At 40.7% G+C, this 20,866-nt stretch overlaps 1 protein-coding gene across 2 annotated transcripts in view; it reads right to left on the reverse strand.

Annotated features, from left to right (window-relative positions):
• Nucleotides 1-20,866, reverse strand: part of LOC146809301 (HLA class I histocompatibility antigen, B alpha chain-like) — a 362,969-nt gene that overhangs the window by 66,776 nt on the left and 275,327 nt on the right. For both annotated transcript variants that reach the window (XM_085616112.1, XM_085616113.1), the window contains exon 5: nucleotides 11,078-11,353. In XM_085616112.1, the coding sequence (XP_085472238.1) occupies nucleotides 11,078-11,353 (276 nt within the window). The remainder of the gene's footprint in view (nucleotides 1-11,077; nucleotides 11,354-20,866) is intronic.

Consider the following 20,866-nt stretch of genomic DNA (forward strand, 5'->3'; position numbering starts at 1 on the left):
GGGCCTCCCCCCTAAGGTCGGCATTACGAAGGTACTGTTTGCTTTATTTATAATCGTGCAAGGAAAATGGTGAAAAGGAAAAACAATGGTGGGAAAGGCAATGGAGGGGGTGGAGCTACTTTGGATTCGTACCTGGTGAAAGTATCCAGCATGCTTAATGATGAAATAGAAAGAACTGAAAGGAGACTCTCATTGGATCCAGGGCTCACCACCATTGCGATGGTGCATGAAGAACTGGAAGGGATAGTTCCCCAGACGGAGTTAATATCACCAGGTTTACCACGGGACTTGATAGAAAATGATATAAATCTTATGAGCAATCAGGATCAGTCCCACAGATCTTCTTTAATAGGCTATACTGATGATATTGTACCTAGTATCACTTCCCCCCCCCCGCCCAAAAGAAAAGACGATGTACTAGGGCTGGTGGGCTGTTGTCATTAAGCAAGGCTGATCAATCTAAGGGGATAGGAGTACAAAAGACCAGGCTCAAAGTAGCCAAACCAAATCCCCCTAAATCTGCACCAGAGGTACATATGGATTCTCTCTGGACAATATTTAAAGGAAAACTAGATCATATCTTGGATCCTATTTTAGCTAGGCTAGCCTCTGTAGAGGAAAAAGTGATTGGCATGGAAAGATGGTGTGGGGTGAATTTTCCATCTATCCTACCCTCTGATAGATGCGACTTATTCCCTTTGGAGCCGGGGTGTCAGTCAGTTACCCAAAGGGATCCGCATATACACCAGTCTCAACCCCAGAACCAGGCTAATGACCCCAACTGGAGATGTAGATCCTAGCCTGAACGATCAAACCTTAGTCTCCAATCGTTCTTTGAGCATCAGGGTCCCAGTAAAACCAGGAAAGGGGGCCACTCTTCCAAGCTCTATTATTAGTCCTAACGCCCTGTGTGGCTACCACAAGATCCCTTCAGATAGAGAAGCATTTCAGCTTATACCTGAGGCCTTGCCCCTAGTACTTGTCCTAGCTAATGTACCCTGTCTAAGCCCTGGTAAAGAAGAACCTGCAGGCAATTTAATTGGCAAAGCCCTCCATTGGCTATCCAATAGTATGAGGATTTCCGATGGGGGCAAACAACAACTAGCCAAGGATATCATAATGGCCAGAAGGGTACCTTGGTTGGGAAAGAGCAAGAAAAGATTTGGGGGTGATTGCATAGTTATACATTTTTCAAATCCCCAAGCGTTGCGGTTTGTACTAGCAAACTTATTCCCCCCTCAACTTAGGGGTTCTGCTATAATCCCATTAACCTTAGAATTTTTCTATGATCAACTGTGGTGTAAAGGGATTAACTCTGGGTTTAGCTCAAAGCCCATTCACACACACCCGCCAATGAGAAGGGGCTTACCTTCTTTTTTTGATGGAATCAACCTGAGGAATCGATATGGGGCACTGACAGACATGGAGGATTGCGATTGACTGCAGAATTCAGGTTATACTGCCTTCAGTAATCCATATAGGAAAGCACAAATGAATAGCTACTCGGAACAGGCTAATGAGGGGGACTATCTAGGATCAGCATTGCCCATATGTACTCCAGTGGAAATAATGAGGATCACAGAGACTTCCCATAACAACCAACTTATAGTAGTGGGGTGCCCGAATCCAAGGGGCGTAGAAAGACACGTTGGAACCCAGGGTACTATGCCAAATCCGTACTCCCTAGATAAATCTAAAGCAGAGCATTGCATAGAGAGACAAGATGTCATCTTGGGAGGATCAAAAAATTCCATAAAATTGACCATTCCCCAACCTAAAAAGGAAGGTTTATCCCTCATTTCATGGAACCTTGCGGGAATTGGTAATAAGGTTCTTTCTCCGGAATGGTGCAAATTCATTGATCAGTATGATATTAATCTTTTTCAGGAATCATGTTCAGTGGGTGCGGTCTTTCGAGTAGGATATCTTAATTTTTTTATCCCCGCTGTTAAAAGCCTAAAAGGTCGGCCAGCAGGAGGCCTGGTGATTTGGATACGCCAGACCTTGAGATGCAAGGTTCAGCAGGTCAGAGTTCTGTCAAAAGATATTCTGGCAGTTAGACTTGAATGGCCTGATGGCAACAAATTGGCCATTTTTAACGTCTATGCCAGAGGACAACCAGGTGGCCGCATTTCAGAGGTCATCACAGCTCTTGACATCCAACTAGAGGATCTCCCAGTGCAGTTTGCTTCAATAGTGGGGGTTGATTTTAAAACCACTTATGAACCCCTCGGCCAAGAAGATCAGGATATATCTGCCGATCAGGATAATAGATGGGGTATTCCCAAGCTTGGTCTCCCTGCTATTAAAAGATGGTTAGCTGCAGCAATCCAGGTAAAAGCTATGTGCTTAGAAAGAGGATTAAGAGCAGGAAATTGGAGAACTCCCTCAGATCAACAGGGAGCGAGTACCTTTGATAATGGGAGGAATAGTAGCCGGATTGATTATCTACTGGTGGATATTAGATTTTGGCACAGGTTGATTGATATGGTTATCAAACCTCGGATAGAAAGCGACCATAACCCTCTTTGTTCCTTATTTCATGTACAATCAGGGGATAAAGAAGAGTCCATAGGTGGAGTAATAACCACCTTGGACATTGTAGCTTCTAATAATATGCGCCATGTTAAATGGGCCAAAATAGTGGCGAATCCTGCCCAACTGGCTGCACTTAAAAAGGAAGTCATAGAGGAACTGGCGAAATTAAATACACAAATTGATAGCCAGGATTTCCCCTGGATTATGGTAGAGGCCCATGACAAACTTTTTTCTAGACTCTTGTCATTTTTTCAGAAGGCATCACCTAGGGGAAACAGAAACTCAAAAATGGCCACAGCTAAGTGGTACAATAATTCCTGTAAAGACGCTAGGTTAAGATTGAGGAAAGAAATAACGGCAAAGAATTCCATGAGAGTACGTGAGGCAAGGGATTCTTATAGATCAGTCCAAAAGGAGGCAAAAAGGAAGTGGGACGAGGACAGATGGCGGGACTTGAAATCGGCTTGTGCTTCTAAAGATTCCAAACTATTCTGGAATATTATAAAATGGGATAGGGGTGGGCAGGGGGATCCCCCACAAAATAACGTTCCCCAGCTACAATGGCTAGATTTTTTTAAACCTCAATACGCTTGTAATCAGGTGTTACCGGTCAGTAGCCCTCCACCCACTATCCTTTTTCAAAATAATCTGTTCACAGTTGAAGATGTAAGCATTGCATTAGACTGTGTTACCAGAGGTAGAGCGCCAGGTATGGATGGTATTCCAGCTGACATCTTCCTAAGCGACAGACCTTCTTGGTGCCAGTATTTTGCATTGCTTGCAAATTCAGTGGCCAGAGGAGCGTCCATTCCATCTTCATGGAAGGGAGCCGAGATTATTCCTGTTTTTAAAAAGGGGGACAAATCACTTCCAAATAATTATAGGCCTATTAGCCTCATAGACTCAGCACAAAAATTGGTTGGCCGTCTAGTCCAGAGCAAAGTACAAACATGGATTGAGGAACAAAATGTTTTGTTCCCATATCAAGCTGGATTTCGTCCATGTACTAGTTCGATCGACCAAGTTCTTTTTTTTTATTATACTTTATTGGAGAAATGTGCTGTTAACTAAGGGGTCACTTTATGCAGTGTTTGTAGATTCAAAATCGGCCTTTGATTTAGTCCCCTGCAGCAAACTCTGGTCTGTTCTTGCTGAACAGGGGATGTCGCTTGATCTTTTGACTCTTCTCGTCCGCCTGCATGAGAATAGTTACGCGAGAATCAGATGGGGGGCCCAGGGTGAGGTCACGGACTCATTCCTTGTCGAACGTGGTGTTCTGCAGGGGTGTGTCCTGGCTCCCACTCTATTTTCCTTATACATAAATGGAATAGTTGATCACCTTAGTAGCTCTCCCACCGATGCTCCTATATTAGCTGGGGCACGCGTACCTGTTCTCATGTTTGCGGACGATACCCTAATTCTCTCACGGACCCCGAGTGGCCTCCAGAAGGCCGTCAATGCATTCGGAGAGTTCTGCTAACAACGTGGACTTGAGATCAATACTACTAAGACAAAGTTCATGTCTCTGAATCAGGTCAATTCCTTTAAGGGTAAACATTTTCTTGATGGTACACCCCTTGAACAGGTCGACTCCTTTGTCTATCTTGGAATTTTGTTACAGACTAACATGGGATGGAATCGACATATGGATATGGCTATATTAAAATTCCACCAACTTGCAGGTGCCCTATCCTTCAAACATAGGTCCTCTTTAACAAGGCCAATTACTCCTGCCCTTGAGGTGTATAACATGAAAGTAGTTAATACAGCCCTTTACGGATCTGAACTATGGGGTTTTACCAACTTGAACCGCCTAGTTAAAGCAGAGAATACTTTTTTACGTACTTTGGTTGGTGTGCCCCAAAGCACCCCAACTGTCCCGCTTTTGTTGGATCTAGGTAGCAAAAAAATCGCTGATTTAGCTAGGTTGCGACCACTGTTGTATTGGAGACGTATTTGGACGACCCCTGAACTAACGCATTATGTACAGGGTTTGAAGGATGTGATTCAGGCCGACCAATTTCACAAAATCCAGTGGCTCAGGGAAATTAGGTCCCTTTTACTAAAGTTAGATCTCAGTAGTTTATGGGATAATCCGGACCCTTCAATCTTCCCAACAAAAAAACATATGAAAGAAAAATATTGGGAAATGGTCCAGTTAGAATCCCATCGAGCTAACATGTCCACAAATTTAACTGGTCGGTTTCTAGATCATAAATCTCGCCCAAAATGTGAACCATATTGGGACATCATTGAGAGGCCATTTGACCGGAAGTTATATTTTCAATTTAGAGTAGGTACTCTTTCGGTCAAATCATTCACAAATAAATGGTCCTCAACATTGGATGACAATTGTCATAATTGCCTAGACATGCCTGAATCTGTAGCACATGTATTTTTTGTATGTCCTCTCTATGTTGCTCCGCGTAGCAAATGGCTTAGACCTATTTGTCTTAAGCTAGCTACTCGAAGACATATAGAAGCATTAAGGATATTGGGGTCTGATTGTTCACCTTGCATAGTTGTGGCTGTAGCTAAATTTCTAAGTTGGACCTGGATAATACGTACCCGAACTTCTATCCAACCTGCTGCTAGTTAGTGTCCCTCACGAGTTAAGTTTTTCTTTTTTGTTCTGTAAATGTTAGCAACTAATAATGTTTTTAACCATATTATCGACAGTAATTGATTGGATTGAATGATTTTTAAAAAGAATTGTGTGTGGTTTATTTTGTGATATTTATTCTGTCTGTGTCTAATGTGTTGATGTGCTTTTAAGACTTACTGTCGAATAAAGCTTTTTGAAATTGAATTGAATTGTCTTCCTTGAATCACATAGCAGGACCTTAGATAACTAAACAGAGCCTACTAAGCCACACTGGATCTATCTAATTAAACACATAGTGTCAGAACCCTTTTGGTATTTCATTGAGGGAGCAGAACATTAAATAGCCAAACATTTGGGTGTCTCCCAGTCATCAGAGCCCCACCAGACAGAAAAGCAAAAGGATGGAGCACTTGCAGAGGATACAGGCTGCTTAGAACACAGAGGAGGGAACACAGGGATAGTCAGAATAATTATACTCCTTTACTTCTTCAGTCTCAACTTTTTATTATGATTATTCAGACAACAATTCAAACTTGTCTTTGTTAATACCACAAGTACCACAACACCGGGATGGAGATGAAAGAAGAGTTTCATTGTTGGTCGATGAAACCCAGAAAGTAGCCTGTTGAGAGACTGCATGCATCTTAGTTGCATGCAGAAAATATAAGAGGTGCTGACAGAACCGCAGCACTATGTGGCTATTCATGTTTACTCTGTAGTCTGAACAGTGGCTGTATAAAATCAGTGATGCACTATTTGCTAAAAACAAACTACAAAGTATTTAACAAGAGGATAATCAATACCGACATGTTTGGAACATCAACGGCATCACCTGCCCTATAAAGACAATGCATAGATGCTTACTCTTAAGCATCACATATTTGGAAATTGGATTATGCAGGGGATAGCCTTGATCCACTGTTCTTGACACTTTTTTTATAGGAATTAGACCCTAAGGACATTGTCATTGCCAGCCACATTGTCACATTTAGTCATAGTTAATATCTACTTGCCGAATATGGTTGCATAGGCATCTGATAAAAACACTGACTGACTTTTGGCTGGGTACGTCAGATTTCTTTTTTAAAGACATATAGCTTATCTTCCTTCTGGTAATGCATTGGGATGAAGACTCTCAATTATACTGTGTTTGTGACTTGCATAAGGGGCCCTAAGCAATTGATTGCTATTTAGTCAGAGGAAGGGTAAATAATGAACTTTCTTTGCTATTTGCAAGGCTGTCATGTACATAGCACATAATGTTTGCTATTTAGCCTGCAGCCAGGCAAATAGCTCTATTTCTTTGCTATTTGCAAGAAAACCTGCTAAACAGTAATTAATTTCTGTACAGTGGCTAGGAATTTATTTTTGCTATCTGCATGGCTGCAGGTGAAAGTATGCATAATGTCTGATGTTTTGCCAGCACCCAGCTACAAAGTTAAGTTTTTTGTCAATTTCTACAGCCACTGTCCAAATAGTGCATAATGTATGCTAGTTAGCCATTGGCAGGGTGAATTGTGAATTCTTCTTGCTACTTGCTTGATCACCAACCAAACAGTGCATAATGTCTGGTACGTAGCAATAGGCCAGTTAAATAGTATAGGGGCATATTATCAAGAAACGGCGTTAAAATTATCGCCGCTTTAGCGGCAGAAAACTGCCGCTAAAACGGCAATAATGGGCTTGATAATATGCCCTTGAGAATTCCCATAGAAGCCCATGTTCTGGCGTGAACATGGGCTTCTATGGGAATTCTCTGCGGCATATTATCAAGCCCATTATCGCCGCTTTAGCGGCAGAAAACTGCCGCTAAAGCGGCGATATTTTTAACGCAGTGCTTGATAATATGCCCCATAGTTTGTTTGCTATTTGCATACTTTCCAGCCATTTATCAAGGGGTTGAATAATGTTTCCTTGCTACTTGCATGGCCACCAATCAAACAGTGCAGAATCTCAACTATTTAGCCAGTGGCTGAGAAAATAGTGGTGTTTTTCTGCTATTTGCACGGACGCCAGCCTAACAGTGCAGACTTTCCACTATTTAGCAAGCAGACAGGTAAATAGTTACATTTCTATTCTAGTTGCAAGACCACCAACTAAATAGTAAATAATTCCTACACTTTAGCTAGCGACCAAGTAAATAGCAGACAAAAGTCACTATTTACCTGTTGTTAAGCTACATTGCCGCTACCTTAATCAAAGGTGTTGTGCATGAGCTCTAGTCTTACCCATTAATGCTGGAATGAATCACATGTGTAATAAGCTTGTTATCAACACCAGAGGGACACCTTTCTCTGCAAGCAATTCCCGTTCTCACTGCACTCAGCTGAAACAGCTGCTTGTGCCTCTGGCCATCCGGCTGTACAGATGGCACACGTCAGATGTGTGGCCTTTGTGAGACAACAGTGCAATATTCAGTTAACGTCTGGTGCAATTCTGAGCACATCAACTGCTAATAAGTATTACGTGATCAAACCTTTATGAAAACAAGTAGCATGAATGTCCAATAAAGGTTGTTGGTGGATACGGACCTTACCTTGATAACTAGGATTAATGTAGTTTAAAGGATTGCTTGAACATTCAGAACAATAGGTACAAGAAATAAGGGGTGATGCATGTAGTGAGGTAAATACATAACACAAAACTCTTTTGAAAAAAAGCAAAGGAAAGGTTATCAACATAAGGGAGAGAGTCTGAAAAATGCTGTTCAATACTATTGGTGTGATAGTCAGTCTCATGTTGTTAATTCTAAAGGATAACACCATTAGATACATGTTGTAACACATGCGAGAAGAAGAGACATATCAGCAGAGCCTACAAATGTTCAGGGTCTAGAAAGTTAATGTAATCACTGAAGAAGATGAGGAAGTTAATCAAGAAAAGAAACCTGAATATAGTCCTGAGCACAGATGACAATTAGGGAAGCAGAAGGGTTTCCTATGGCTGAAAGAGATTGACAGAAAGCAAGTCTCAGCAATGCTTGACTCTTGTACGTGGTCCACATTTGTAGGAAAACATATTGTAAATAAGTTGTGGGAAAAAAATTACACTTACTTGATGAATGTTCAGCAGGACACACAGGGTACAAAATTGATCTTACATTTGGATGGACTTACATTTCTGTGGTAGATGAACGATAGAGAAAGCTATGTCACTGAGACAAGTCAGCCAATCCTGGATTAGCCACATCAGGAGGAGGTGGGAATAAAGTCAGGCCCTAGAACTAATTCACAAGTGTATGTACTAAAGAAGGATATGAGTATTCCACAACAGATAGGGATGTATGTCATGGAGAATTTATATTGGGATTAAGGAACAAGTTTAAGTCAGGATTGAATATGGATTTGAGGAGTTTATGGGGTTCAATCACAACATAACTCTTAAGGGAAATGCCGTTCCAATAGGGCATTCATTAAGAAAAGTTCCATTAATATATGGAATGAAATTGAGGGAACTGCTGGAGAAGTTATGCAAACAGTAGATTGTAAGACTGGTGGAGCCATCACCATGGGTGTATCCAATAGGGACATCTCTTAAACATTCACTAGACCTGAGAGTATGCATAGGCTTGCATAGTTTGAATATGTCCATCTGGGTCGACTGCCATCCTCTACCAAACATCTTTTAGATTATTTCTATGTCAGATGGAGCCACTGTTTTCTCTATGCCAGTCATAGCTATTACTTGTCATCAAGATGTATTAGATGATAAATCTAAACATATGACAATATTTGTAACTCCAGAAGATATATGTCAGTGCCTTTGGGAATGGTCCGTGAGGACTCAGTCTTTCACTGACTCTTGAAAGAAACATTACAAGATATCCCATAAGCTGTGGCTTTTCATTGAGAATAACCAGGAGGTACATGATAACATTCTTCAGAAAGTTCTGGGGTGCCTTCTGAAAAAAGGAATAACTTTGAAATTAGAAAAATGCAAATTTGGTTGCCAGGTAGTGGACTATCTGGGCCACTATATCAGTAATTGAAGAACTAGATCAAAGAAGCATCATGTCAAGGCCATATTAGATGCCCCACTCCAGAAACAAAGGAAAAACTATTTTCTTTTTACAACTGACTGAATTGTACTCTACATTTGTGAATAACTATGCTAATAAAGTGGAACTATTTAGATAATTGCTCAAGAAAAATCTATTTTTGGCTAGATCTAGGATAGAACCTTTAAATTACTCACGTATGAAAGTTATTTTATATCTGATATATTTTTCAGCGACAAAAAATGCAATGCGGTGTCCATACCAGTGACTGCGAATAGGTGCAGTTCTGATGACAGTAATGAGTGACTAGTATAATTTAGTTTCAGAACTTTGAGGTTGGTTAAGAGTAATGAAAAGGAGATACTTGCATTTGGGTGGGCTGCTGAACATTATAGATATTTTATTGGGGATAATATTTATGAACGGATCATTAGCCATTAGTACAGTGTCACTGGCAGGGAGACGGGTTGATCGGATTACACAATTGTCCAAGTTGGCACTTAAACTTCAAGCTTTTCAGTACAGAGCTAAGTATGCTCCAGGGCAGAAGAACATGTCTGCTGAGTGTATATCCAGGTTGCCATAATAGTTGGTAGATAATGCTAATGAGGTCAGACAGTAATCCGTAATGCTCACCTTCACTAAGCTGATGTAAGAATTATTGGATGGTTGCATAAAGGTTATTTCTGAGGAGCTGTGAGTCACGGAGATTAAAAAGCATTCAGCTATGAATGCTGTGTTACTGTAAACAATATAGTTGGACCGATGAATGTAAGGCCATTGGCAAGTTATAGGCACATTAAAAGGTTCCGGATGAATTATCTTGAACATTGTATTTACTACAAAGGCGCCATTAGTACCAATATGCAAGCATATGGGCACTTTTTAGATGTCCTGGAATAGACACCATGTTAGACAGATGGGCCAGGGACAGCAAATTGTGCATGAGAAGTGACAAGACAGACAAGGCATTTATTATGGAAATCCGTCAAGTGCAGTGACCTGAGGAACTCAAGCAAAAAATAAGTTATTGATAATATTGGCAATTTTGCAGATGTACCAAGAATCTTTTGGTATTGTTTTTGTAGCCAAAATAAAAAACATCTATACAGACTCTTTGAGGTGCTTGCACTTTATGAAATAAAACTGCCTTGCTTTTCTCTATCTATGGCTTTAAATATTGTGATACTTGCAACTGCGCAAGTCAAAGGTGGTGGCCGTTCATGCCATTTCTAAGTGTTCTTTAGACCTAATAGCACCACAACACCCACCAAAAGCACTTTACAGGTTAAGGTTCTACAGAACTACGTTTTGGATCTAATTAAACATATTCATAATGATACCATAACATAAAGTACACATTCTGTTCAAGTGAAAATTCCACAGTATTACCAAAAATGTTTTTCGTGAGATTCAGTGGAAACGAAAGACCTTTAAAAAGCAAAAATGTTCACCATAAGATTGTAGTCTATTTTCACTGTCCACCTTTAAATAATACCACATCAATTTTACTTCCGATATTATGGTTATGTCATCCATTTGCATTTGTTGAACATACTGCAAATGGTATGCATAGAATTTCTGAGTGAAATGTTCTGGCCACCAATAAATACGTACAATTAAAAATAGCCTGTTTCCTGGAATATTTTGAGATAGAATAAGAAAATGAATGCAAAAAGTCTACTGTTGCATACTGGAAATCTTGCCTTGTTAATTCAGATCACGTTTTATGTGGCAAAGGCATAAACAAATTGCAGAGCCGTATCATCCCAAATCCATATTACCTAAATTATTGTAAAAACTGAAAAGAATCGATCAATTATATGTGTGGGTACACAAAATACAGCACAAATCAATTCCTAATATTACTCCAGGATATAAAACCAGCACTTTATCTATTATTTCCCTGCAGAGTGACCTGTTCACTAATTACTTACTATAAGTGAGGACCCTGTATAGTCCACTGCTTTCATGAATTATGGTGCAAGTGTAAATATACTTGTCCTCTGAGATGATTGTAATGGATTTATTAACACGAAATGTACTGTCTTCATTTCTCACTGTTCCAGAAATGCCAACTTCATCTGTGATATTTAGCCCGTCTCTTGCCCAGGTCATGTTTATTCGTTCCGGAAAGAAGCCCGTGGCAAGGCATGTGACTGTGACTGTCCCATCATGGTTCTTTATGCTGGTCAAGTTTGTTACTGCAGGATCTGGAAGAGAAAAATAAAGCATTATTCCGATGGCAAAGAAGTCTGTAAACCTGTTGCAGAATACGAAATGGGGAATGAAAAAGGAAAAATTCCAAATCTGGTAGTAGGAAATGCAGTAACAGTAAAGTGGCAAAAAGAAGTGCCACACAAATATGGCAAATTAAAAAACTGTTATGCTGAGCCCTTGACATCAGAAACATTAGAAAAAAGACAATTTAAAGATTGTGATCTCTGGGAGTCAAAGAGTCCCACTTGGGGTCACAGGGAGAGGAAAATCTTAACCTGAAGCCACATGGATAGAAGCATTGGGTCAGATTCACTAAGGTAAGCTGAGACAAAGTCCAAACTTTATGACTTTTGGTATTCACAAAGGGCATTGTCACAGCTCAAGCCTCTTGTACCATCAAATGGCCCCACTGTTAGTCAGGGGTAGCAATGCCTGCTCTGCAGAGATAGAGAACGTTTTGCGAGATTCCCTTGCCATGCTGCAGAAGGACGGGAATTCATACACGCTCCCTTAAGGGACTGAAGAAGGACAGGAATTTATACACGCTCCCTTAAGGGTATAAATGCAGGCCAGCAGATGGACCCAGTGCTTGGCTTCCGGAAACTTCACCCTTGAGACCACGCCCACTTCCTGTTCCTTCGTGGAGATCATCCTTGCTGTGGCCGATACCTGTTTTTCTGTGGAGGTATTAAATCCTATTTCGTTTTGGCTGCCAATCCTTTTTGTTCCTTTTCTTTTTGCCAGCATGCACGCTACTGTTCCCTGATTCTTGTTGTGGATGAAGCATTTGCCTGTTATTGCGCAGTAGCGCTAAAGACATTTAATCAGTAGCACCTCTCTGATTATTTTTTTGGCTTTAGCGCCAATTCATAAACATTCCTGGCCCCCAATATCAAATGGCAACATTGGGCTGAATAAAACTTTTTGGGACATTGAAAGCAAACCTTTTTGGATTTATCTGCCTCTTCTTCTTCGGATCTTCTGCGGACTGTGAAGGAAATAACTGATGTGCCTGATTTACCTTGTTCTTCGAATCACTCACACAGTTCATACGTTCCTTATCAATTCTGGCTGTTAAGTGGAACGACTGTCTCTGCAGGACAGGCATAATATCCTTATGAAGTGTTTTGAGATTTACATGAGGGAATAGAATTTCATTTGGGGCATTTCTTGTTTTGTCTCCTAGGACACTCACTTTGAATTCGCTTTCCTTGAACCCTTTGGGGATTCAGAAGAGGCTACCTGGGTTTGATATCATTCCCCGCATCTCGTTGGGCTAGCCTTCCTGTATGAGAGAATCTCTTTTCCATATCAGGGGGGCTGTCTTTGGGGAGTGTGGAGAGCTCTCTTCGTTCCCATGGACTGGGCATTACTTCAGGTCAGTGGATCTGGCGACAGAAAGCCAAGCCCACGAATTACCGTCCACCTGAGCGAAGATGGATCTAGAAGGGGCATGTTCTTCCTTAAACCTTACACTCCAGAGACCCTCATTAGAAGATCTTGCAGGAGCTATAGTTGATTTACAGAGTGAGGTTGGTAGGTTGAGGGTAGAAAATGAACGCCTCCAAACTGAATTAGTACAAGCTTGACTTCAGTTGTCATTAGATAATAGTGCGACAGAAATAACACAAAAGAATAAGAAAACTTATATTCAGCCGGCTAGATTCACAATTTCCTCTGCCACCATGAATCCAGTTTCCCCACCACTGAGACTCTTCCACCTGTACATGTAACAGTTCATGCTCCCAACCCTGTTCCTTTGGCCTTGCCTGAAAGATTTAATGGGGATAGCTCCAAATACAGTGTGTTCATGAATCAGTGTCTTTTGCATTTCATGTCTAAAGCAATGTCCTTCCCGATGATGCAGCCAAGGTGGCTTTTGTCATTTCTTATTTAAGTGGGAACGCAGCCAAATGGGCTATACCCCTAATAGAAAACAATGATCCGCTTCTCTACGATTTCCAGCAATTCAAGGAACAGATGCGAAGCCTGTTTGCTAAACACACGTTTGTCCGAGCCAGCGATAATGAACTATTGAATCTCAAACAGGGGTCTAACGATCTACTTACTTACCTTACGGAATTCAATAGACTCATAGTCGAAACTCAATAGCCAGAGGAAAAGAGAACTTCCTTATTCTACCGTGGGTTAAATGATGATTTAAAACACCTTCTCTCCCAAATAGTTGATCCTCCAGAAGACTGTAATGCTTTCATTGATTTGGTGGTTAAGCTTGATCATCGACTGAACGAGAGAAAGGGTGAGAAATCACGCACCACTCTGTCTCGACTTGTTCTAACACGAGAGGAGAAAAGAGAAGTTAGAGACATTGAAGACACGAGTGAACCCATGCAGATAGGTGGTTTGCGGGCCCCCTTATCCATGGAAGAAAAAGATAAACGTAGAAAGAACAATCCCTGTTTATATTGTGGTAAAGGGGGACATTATACTTCAGTTAAAACCCGCTCCTTCTCTAAAACAATAGCTGGAAATCAAAACTATGCTTCCCCATCGGAAAAACTAAAAAACTTGAGGAAACGTGAGACCGGTTCCTCAAGTCGTGGGTCTCGAGAGGTCTCTCAACATTCAGCCCAGTAAGCAGCCCCTGTTGCAAAACATTTTACCTTGTCTGTGACACTAATTATATCAAATCAGCAGAGAAAAGCCATCTCCATCCTTTTAGATTCGGGTGCTACCGGTAATTTTCTTGATATCCTGTTAGCTCATAAGTTAGGCATTCCTTTTCTACCTAAATCCCGGCCTGAACCTGTGAGGTCGGTAGATGGGAGTGAACTGTCCTCTGGGTTAATCACTTATCATAATCCTGACTTAATCCTGGTATGCAGTAATTGTCACTCAGAATCTCTTCAATTTGATTTGATAGATACCCCCAATTTTGGAGCCATTTTAGGAGTTCCATGGTTGCAGACTCATAATCCTCTTATAGACTGGACTAAGCGTACAGTTACCTTGAAGTCGCCCCATTGCCTGTTACGTTGCTATAAAGAAGCCAGCTGGATAGAACACCCTATGTGTTGTGCTCTTGATACTCTTGAAAGGACACACAAAATCCCCTCTATCTATGAAACTTATAAAGAAGTCTTTGATGAAGTTAGTGCTACTGCCCTTCCCCGACATAGAAGTTATGATTGTAGAATTGATCTGGTTCCAGGAGCCGTGTTACCAGTCAGTAGAGTTTATGCGTGGCAGATCCTGAAACAGAATATTTGCAAAAATGCATAACAGAAATGTTGGAGAAAGGATTCATTAGACGTTCTACATCTCCTGTATCATCACCCATTCATTTTATTCCTAAGAGAGAAGGAGGTCTGCGTGCCAGTTTGGACTACCGCGCATTGAATAAGGTAAATATAAAGAATAAATATCCCTTGCCACTCATTCCAGTGCTATTAGACCAAATACGCAGAGCCAAAATCTTTACCAAATTAGATCTTAGAGGGGCCTATCATCTGATAAGAATTAAAGAGGGAGATGAATGGAAAACTGCGTTTCGAACTAAATTTGGATTGTATGAATATTGTGTCATGCCTTTTGGACTCTGTAACGCCCCTGCGGCCTTTCAATTTTTAATTAACGAGATTTTATGGGAATATCTAGATCTCTTCGTGATTGTCTATATAGATGACATCTTGATTTACTCTCAGAATGAATAAGAGCACGTTGGGCATGTAAAGAAGATCTTACGACTCAAAGACAATCACTTACTTGCTAAATTAGATAAGAGTGTATGTCATACTATCAAAGTAGAATTCCTAGTTTTTGTGATCTCTCCCGATGGCATTCATATGGACCCCAAGAAAATAGAAGCCTTGATTAACTGGCCCAGCCCCACCTCAGTAAAGGAAGTACAATCCTTTCTAGGTTTTGCAAATGTTTACAGAAGATTCATTGACCATTTTTCTGATCTTATTTCTCCCATCACTCGGTTACTTAGCAAATTAGTGGTCTTTAAGTGGTCCCATGAGGCAGAACAGGCTTTTGCACAATTAAAGAAAAGATTTACTACTTCTCCTATCCTTAAGCATGCAGACAACACCCAGCCTTATTATGTTGAAGCAGACGCTTCCCAATTTGCGTTAGGAGGAGTTCTGTCACAACATGATCAGATAACTGTCTGTTTGCATCCAGTAGCTTATTTCTCCAAAAAACTCCTCCCAGCAGAGCAAAATGACACCATCGGAGAACGGGAGTTATTGGCCATAAAGATGGCTTTCTAAGAATGGAGACATTATCTATTAGGCTCCCCTCACACAGTTACTATTTATACAGACCACAAAAATGTTCAGTTTTTTAAATCCGCTAGAGCCTTGACTCCCCGACAAATGCGATGGGTTCTATTCTTTAGCGAATACGACTTCATTATCACATATCGCCCTGGCTCTCAACAAGGAGAAGCAGACGCATTATCCAGAATAGGTCAAGAAAAGAAGATCCATACGAGCACATTCTCTCCCATCATACCATGTCATAAGATAATAGGGGTAGGAGATCGAGTAGAAAACCATGCTCCATCGTTTTTGTATCGACTGACACAGGCTTATTCTACCTTCTCCACATCTGACTGGTTAAAAAACCACAAAAGCAAAATAATAGAAGGCTTGTATTATCATGAAGGGAAATTATACATACCAACTGTAGACTTACAACAACAAATCATTAAATGGTGTCATGATACTGCGTTAGCTGGACATCCAGGTGGGGAGAAAACAGTACAAACGTGCCAACGTTGGTTTTAGTGGGAAGGTATGTCGAAAGACATATTTACTTATGTTACATCTTGTCCAGTTTGTGCAAGACAGAAATCGTCTCATTCAGCTCCTGCAGGACTACTACAGCCTATAGCAGTTTCCGAAGTACCTTGGCACTCCATTAGTATGGATTTTATTACAGATCTCCCGCAGATACGAGGCTAAAATACTATTCTTGTGGTAGTCGATATGTTCACTAAAATGGCCCACTTTATACCGCTGAAAAAATTACCCTCCTCTAAAGAGTTAGTTCAAGTGTTTCTGGAACAGATAGTCTGGTAACACGGCCTTCCCTCTGTAATAATTACAGACAGAGAGGCTCAATTTGTGTCTCGGTTTTGTCAGGGAATTTGTGGCGCTCTTGGAATAGATCATAGACTCTATACTGCCTATCACCCACAAACAGATGGTCAAACTGAAAGAACTAATCAAACACTTGAGCAGTATCTACGATGTCTACTCGCCTCTATCACCTCTGATTGGGTTCATGCTCTTCCATTGGCTGAATTCGCATACAATAACACCACACATTCTTCTACTGGTTTCTCTCCCTTCTTCCTTTTACAGGCTCATCATCCTCGCTTTCTACCCCTCCCATTACCTGCCACATTAGTGGATATCCCTGCTGTAAACATCTATCATACAGTTCTTTTAAATAATTGGAAGAAAGCAAAACATGAGTTATTAGTAGCGAAAGAAGCCATGAAGCAACAGGCAGATAAACATCGTAGTCCGACACCAGAATATAAAGTGGGAGACCAAGTATGGTTGTCCACCAAGAATTTAAAACTAGAGGGTCCCAGAAAATTACAACCCCAATATGTCGGCCCTTACACTATTAAGAAGGTTATCACCCCTGTTACTTTAAAGTTAGAATTACCCGAAGAACTACGCATCCACCCCGTATTCCACACTTCATTGCTCAAAAGGTATATTCCCTCTTCTGAACCTGAGATCCCTCCCCCCCCTGTTTTAGTAAACGGAGAAACGGAATATGAAGCGAAACGTATCCTTGACTCCCGCAGATACAAGGGTAAACTACAATATTTAATAGACTGGGTAGGTTATTCACCTGAAGATAGATCATGGGAACCAGCAGAAAAAGTACATGCTCCTGTTTTAGTACGACGATTCCATGCCCTCCACCCCACAAAACCCCGTCCTGTCGAAAGACCCTTGGGAGGGAGAACTGTCACAGTTCAAGCCTCTTGTACCATCAAATGGCCCCACTGTTAGTCAGGGGTAGCAATGCCTGCTCTGCAGAGATAGAGAACGTTTTGTGAGATTCCCTTGCCATGCTGAAGAAGGACAGGAATTTATACACGCTCCCTTAAGGGACTGAAGAAGGACAGGAATTTATACACGCTCCCTTAAGGGTATAAATGCAGGCCAGCAGATGGACCCAGTGCTTGGCTTCCGGAAACTTCACCCTTGAGACCACGTCCACTTCCTGTTCCTTCGTGGAGATCTTCCTTGCTGTGGCTGATACCTGTTTTTCTGTGGAGGTATTAAATCCTATTTCTTTTTGGCTGCCAATCCTTTTTGTTCCTTTTCTTTTTGCCAGCATGCACGCTACTGTTCCCTGATTCTTTTTGTGGATGAAGCATTTGCCTGTTATTGCGCAGTAGCGCTAAAGGCATTTAATAAGTAGCACCTCTCTGATTATTTTTTGGGCTTTAGCGCCAATTAATGAATATTCCTGGCCCCCAATATCAAGTGGCAACATTGGGCTGAATAAACGCCCCCGAAATAAAACTTGTTTGGTCATTGAAAGCAAACCTTTTTGGATTTATCTGCCTCTTCTTCTTCGGATCTTCTGCGGACTGTGAAGGAAATAACTGATGTGCGTCATTTACCTTGTTCTTCGAATCACTCACACAGTTCATACGTTCCTTATCAATTCTGGCTGGTAAGTGGAACGACTGTCTCTGCAGGACAGGCATAATATCCTTATGAAGTGTTTTAAGATTTACATGAGGGAATAGAATTTCATTTGGGGCATTTCCAGTTTTGTCTCCTAGGACACTCACTTTGAATTTGCTTTCCTTGAACCTTTTGGGGATTCAGAAGAGGCTACCTGGGTTGGATATCATTCCCCGCATCTCCCTGTGCTAGCCTTCCTGTATGAGAGAATTTCTTTTCCATAATAGGGGGGCTGTCTTTGGGGAGTGTGGAGCGCTCTCTTCGTTCCCGTGGACTGGGCATTACTTCAGGTCAGTGGATCTGGCGACAGGCATTTACGAGTAGTAATGTTATACCTTTGTCGCAGTTTAACTTAAGTTTTGGTCTTAAGTTTAACTGAGACTAGACTTTTCAGTTAAACTTAAGACCAAAACTTAAGATAAACTGAGCAAAAAGACAAACTTTACTACTCATAAATGCTCTTTGTGAATACCAAAGTCGTAAAGTTAGACTTTTGTCTCAGTTTACCTTTCTGAATCGGGCTCATTGTTTCCATATGACAATATGGAATATCATAACCAAAATACCGCCTGACATGAATATTGCACTCTAACTATCTTTCCCAAAACATTGCTACATAGAGTTAATAATAGAAAATAAACAGCCAATGGGATGATATTTCTGTAAACAATATTTAGTACACAATATTTCTGTTCAACCATATTTTTACAAACGAGTCTGACATATAACTAACTACTTTCCATTCACAGCCTTGATTTACCACATCAAGTGCATTTTTGCACTTTTCGTCATGGTTCATTTTCACTGGTCTCACTGGAATGTCCCACATAAACACAATGATATGTAAAAGCAAAGTCCAAGACTGGGAAACTGAGACCATGTTCAATGGAGTTAAATGGTAACCATAATATCTCTACCAACCAAAATGCAAGGAATGTTCATAGACGTTTGTTGCTTTTGAAACTATTATTATTCCCAAATTCGGTCACATTTCATTTGAGCAAAAGAGCTTTATCCAAAACCATGCACAGTATGTTCACAGGGGTTCAGCTTTTGGGGGGAGGCGTGTTTGGGTTGTGTTCCTTCCCCCCCACTAAATACATTCTTGGCTTGGTAGTTGGGTCTGGAGGCCCTGAGTCGGATCTGCAGTCTATGTGTTGGTTTTTCTCATTCTCAGCTAATAATGAAAGAAAAATCAGGGACGTTTTAGTAAATAGGAGAGGGAGTGTGTGTGTGAGCAAGAGAGGGAAAGAAAGAGAGACAGAGATACCCATCTAGTAGCTGAATTTTGAAAATTTGAAACCAGAGAATCTGGAATGAATACTGTCTTCCCTGCTTGTCCAAATTGTGTGATCCTAGGCAAATATTTGCGTGATGACAGAGCACACGTTTTCTATATTATCACGTACGAGTGCTCTTATATTTGCCTTATAGTTGCTCTATCTACTTTAAGAATCAAGATCACATTTAGGGCTCACATGACTACTGATTTTGCCTCTTAGTTCAACTAATGACATTGTCGATGGGTGGCGAGCAAATAATGTTTTAAAAACTATAACTTTTTACAAGGTGGTAGAATTTTTCCCTCTTAGGGCTAAGAAAATTGTGACCCATGCTCTTTTAAGTTCTGGGCTGGCTTACTTAAACTCTCTCTACCTAGGCTTTCCCAAGAAATTCAATTAGTGCAGAATCTGTCAGCCAGACTACTACTACATCTTCCCAGTTACTGTTTTGTCTAAGCTAAATTGAAGGACCTTTACTAGATACCAGTAGACAAGAGGATTCACTTTAAGTCTCACATTCAAAGAGCTGTTGATCTTTCTAGTCCACCTCGTCATTAAAAATCTAAATTCCACAGACCGGCTAGAACTTTGATTGGCGCCAATACTTTCTCTATCCTCCCATCAAATTTCATACAATACAGAGAGAAGAGTGTTTGGTAGCAGTTGCAGGAGCAACATTGTCAAACACTCTTCCTCATACGCTTTGTGCGTCAGCTGATCAAACAAGAATTTTTAAACATCTTAAATCCAAGCTTTTTTCCAGTAACTAATTTCCTCTGCGTTTTTATTCTTACCCAGTTCAGTTGTTATCACCCTTGTATTATGCTTTTTGGAGATTATAGTGCCTTGAAACTCTTTCTTGAACATTAGCTGCATTCTACAAAGAAATCAAATCAAATTCAGAAATATAATCAGATGTACAAAGGTGGAAAGATTCCACATGTTAAAGAAGTACACTTTTTTGAATATTGAAGAGAATGTATCATATGTTTGTTTGCACGATTTACATGCCAAACAATTTCATGGCTCGGCTTCTCCACGGACTCTTTGAGCTAAGCACTGGCTTGACCTACCCTATTTAAATACTCATTGTGGTTGTCAATGGAACAATAGGAAAACACCAGGACATCGTCCTAGAAGGTAGGCACCCCTCTATGCTCCAAAACAGCATGTATATAAGTTTTTTAAACAAACAGTGAAGCTACAGAAGCCAATCTTATTGGCATTCGGATGTAGAAAAAAGCACTATTCAGTGTTATAAAAGCAGCTAATTGTCTACACTCTGTAGCAAACTCAACTTGACAATTGACTGCTTTGTGATCCTACGTAGTAAAGTACCTTGCACCTTCCAAAACAGTCAGCAACTCCTGAATCTTAGGCAAAGATTGGCAATTGACCAGAATCTGTTATTAACTTAATGAAGATCATCACACAGTATTATTGAGGCAGATCGTTTGTGCAATAGAACAATTGAAGAAACACACTGAGATGAGTCTACTAACTTGATTACCCCTTTTGAACTAATTCTTTG

Source organism: Triturus cristatus, chromosome 7 (genome assembly GCF_964204655.1).
Source record: "Triturus cristatus chromosome 7, aTriCri1.1, whole genome shotgun sequence".
In the NCBI taxonomy this organism is placed as follows: Eukaryota; Metazoa; Chordata; class Amphibia; order Caudata; family Salamandridae; genus Triturus; species Triturus cristatus.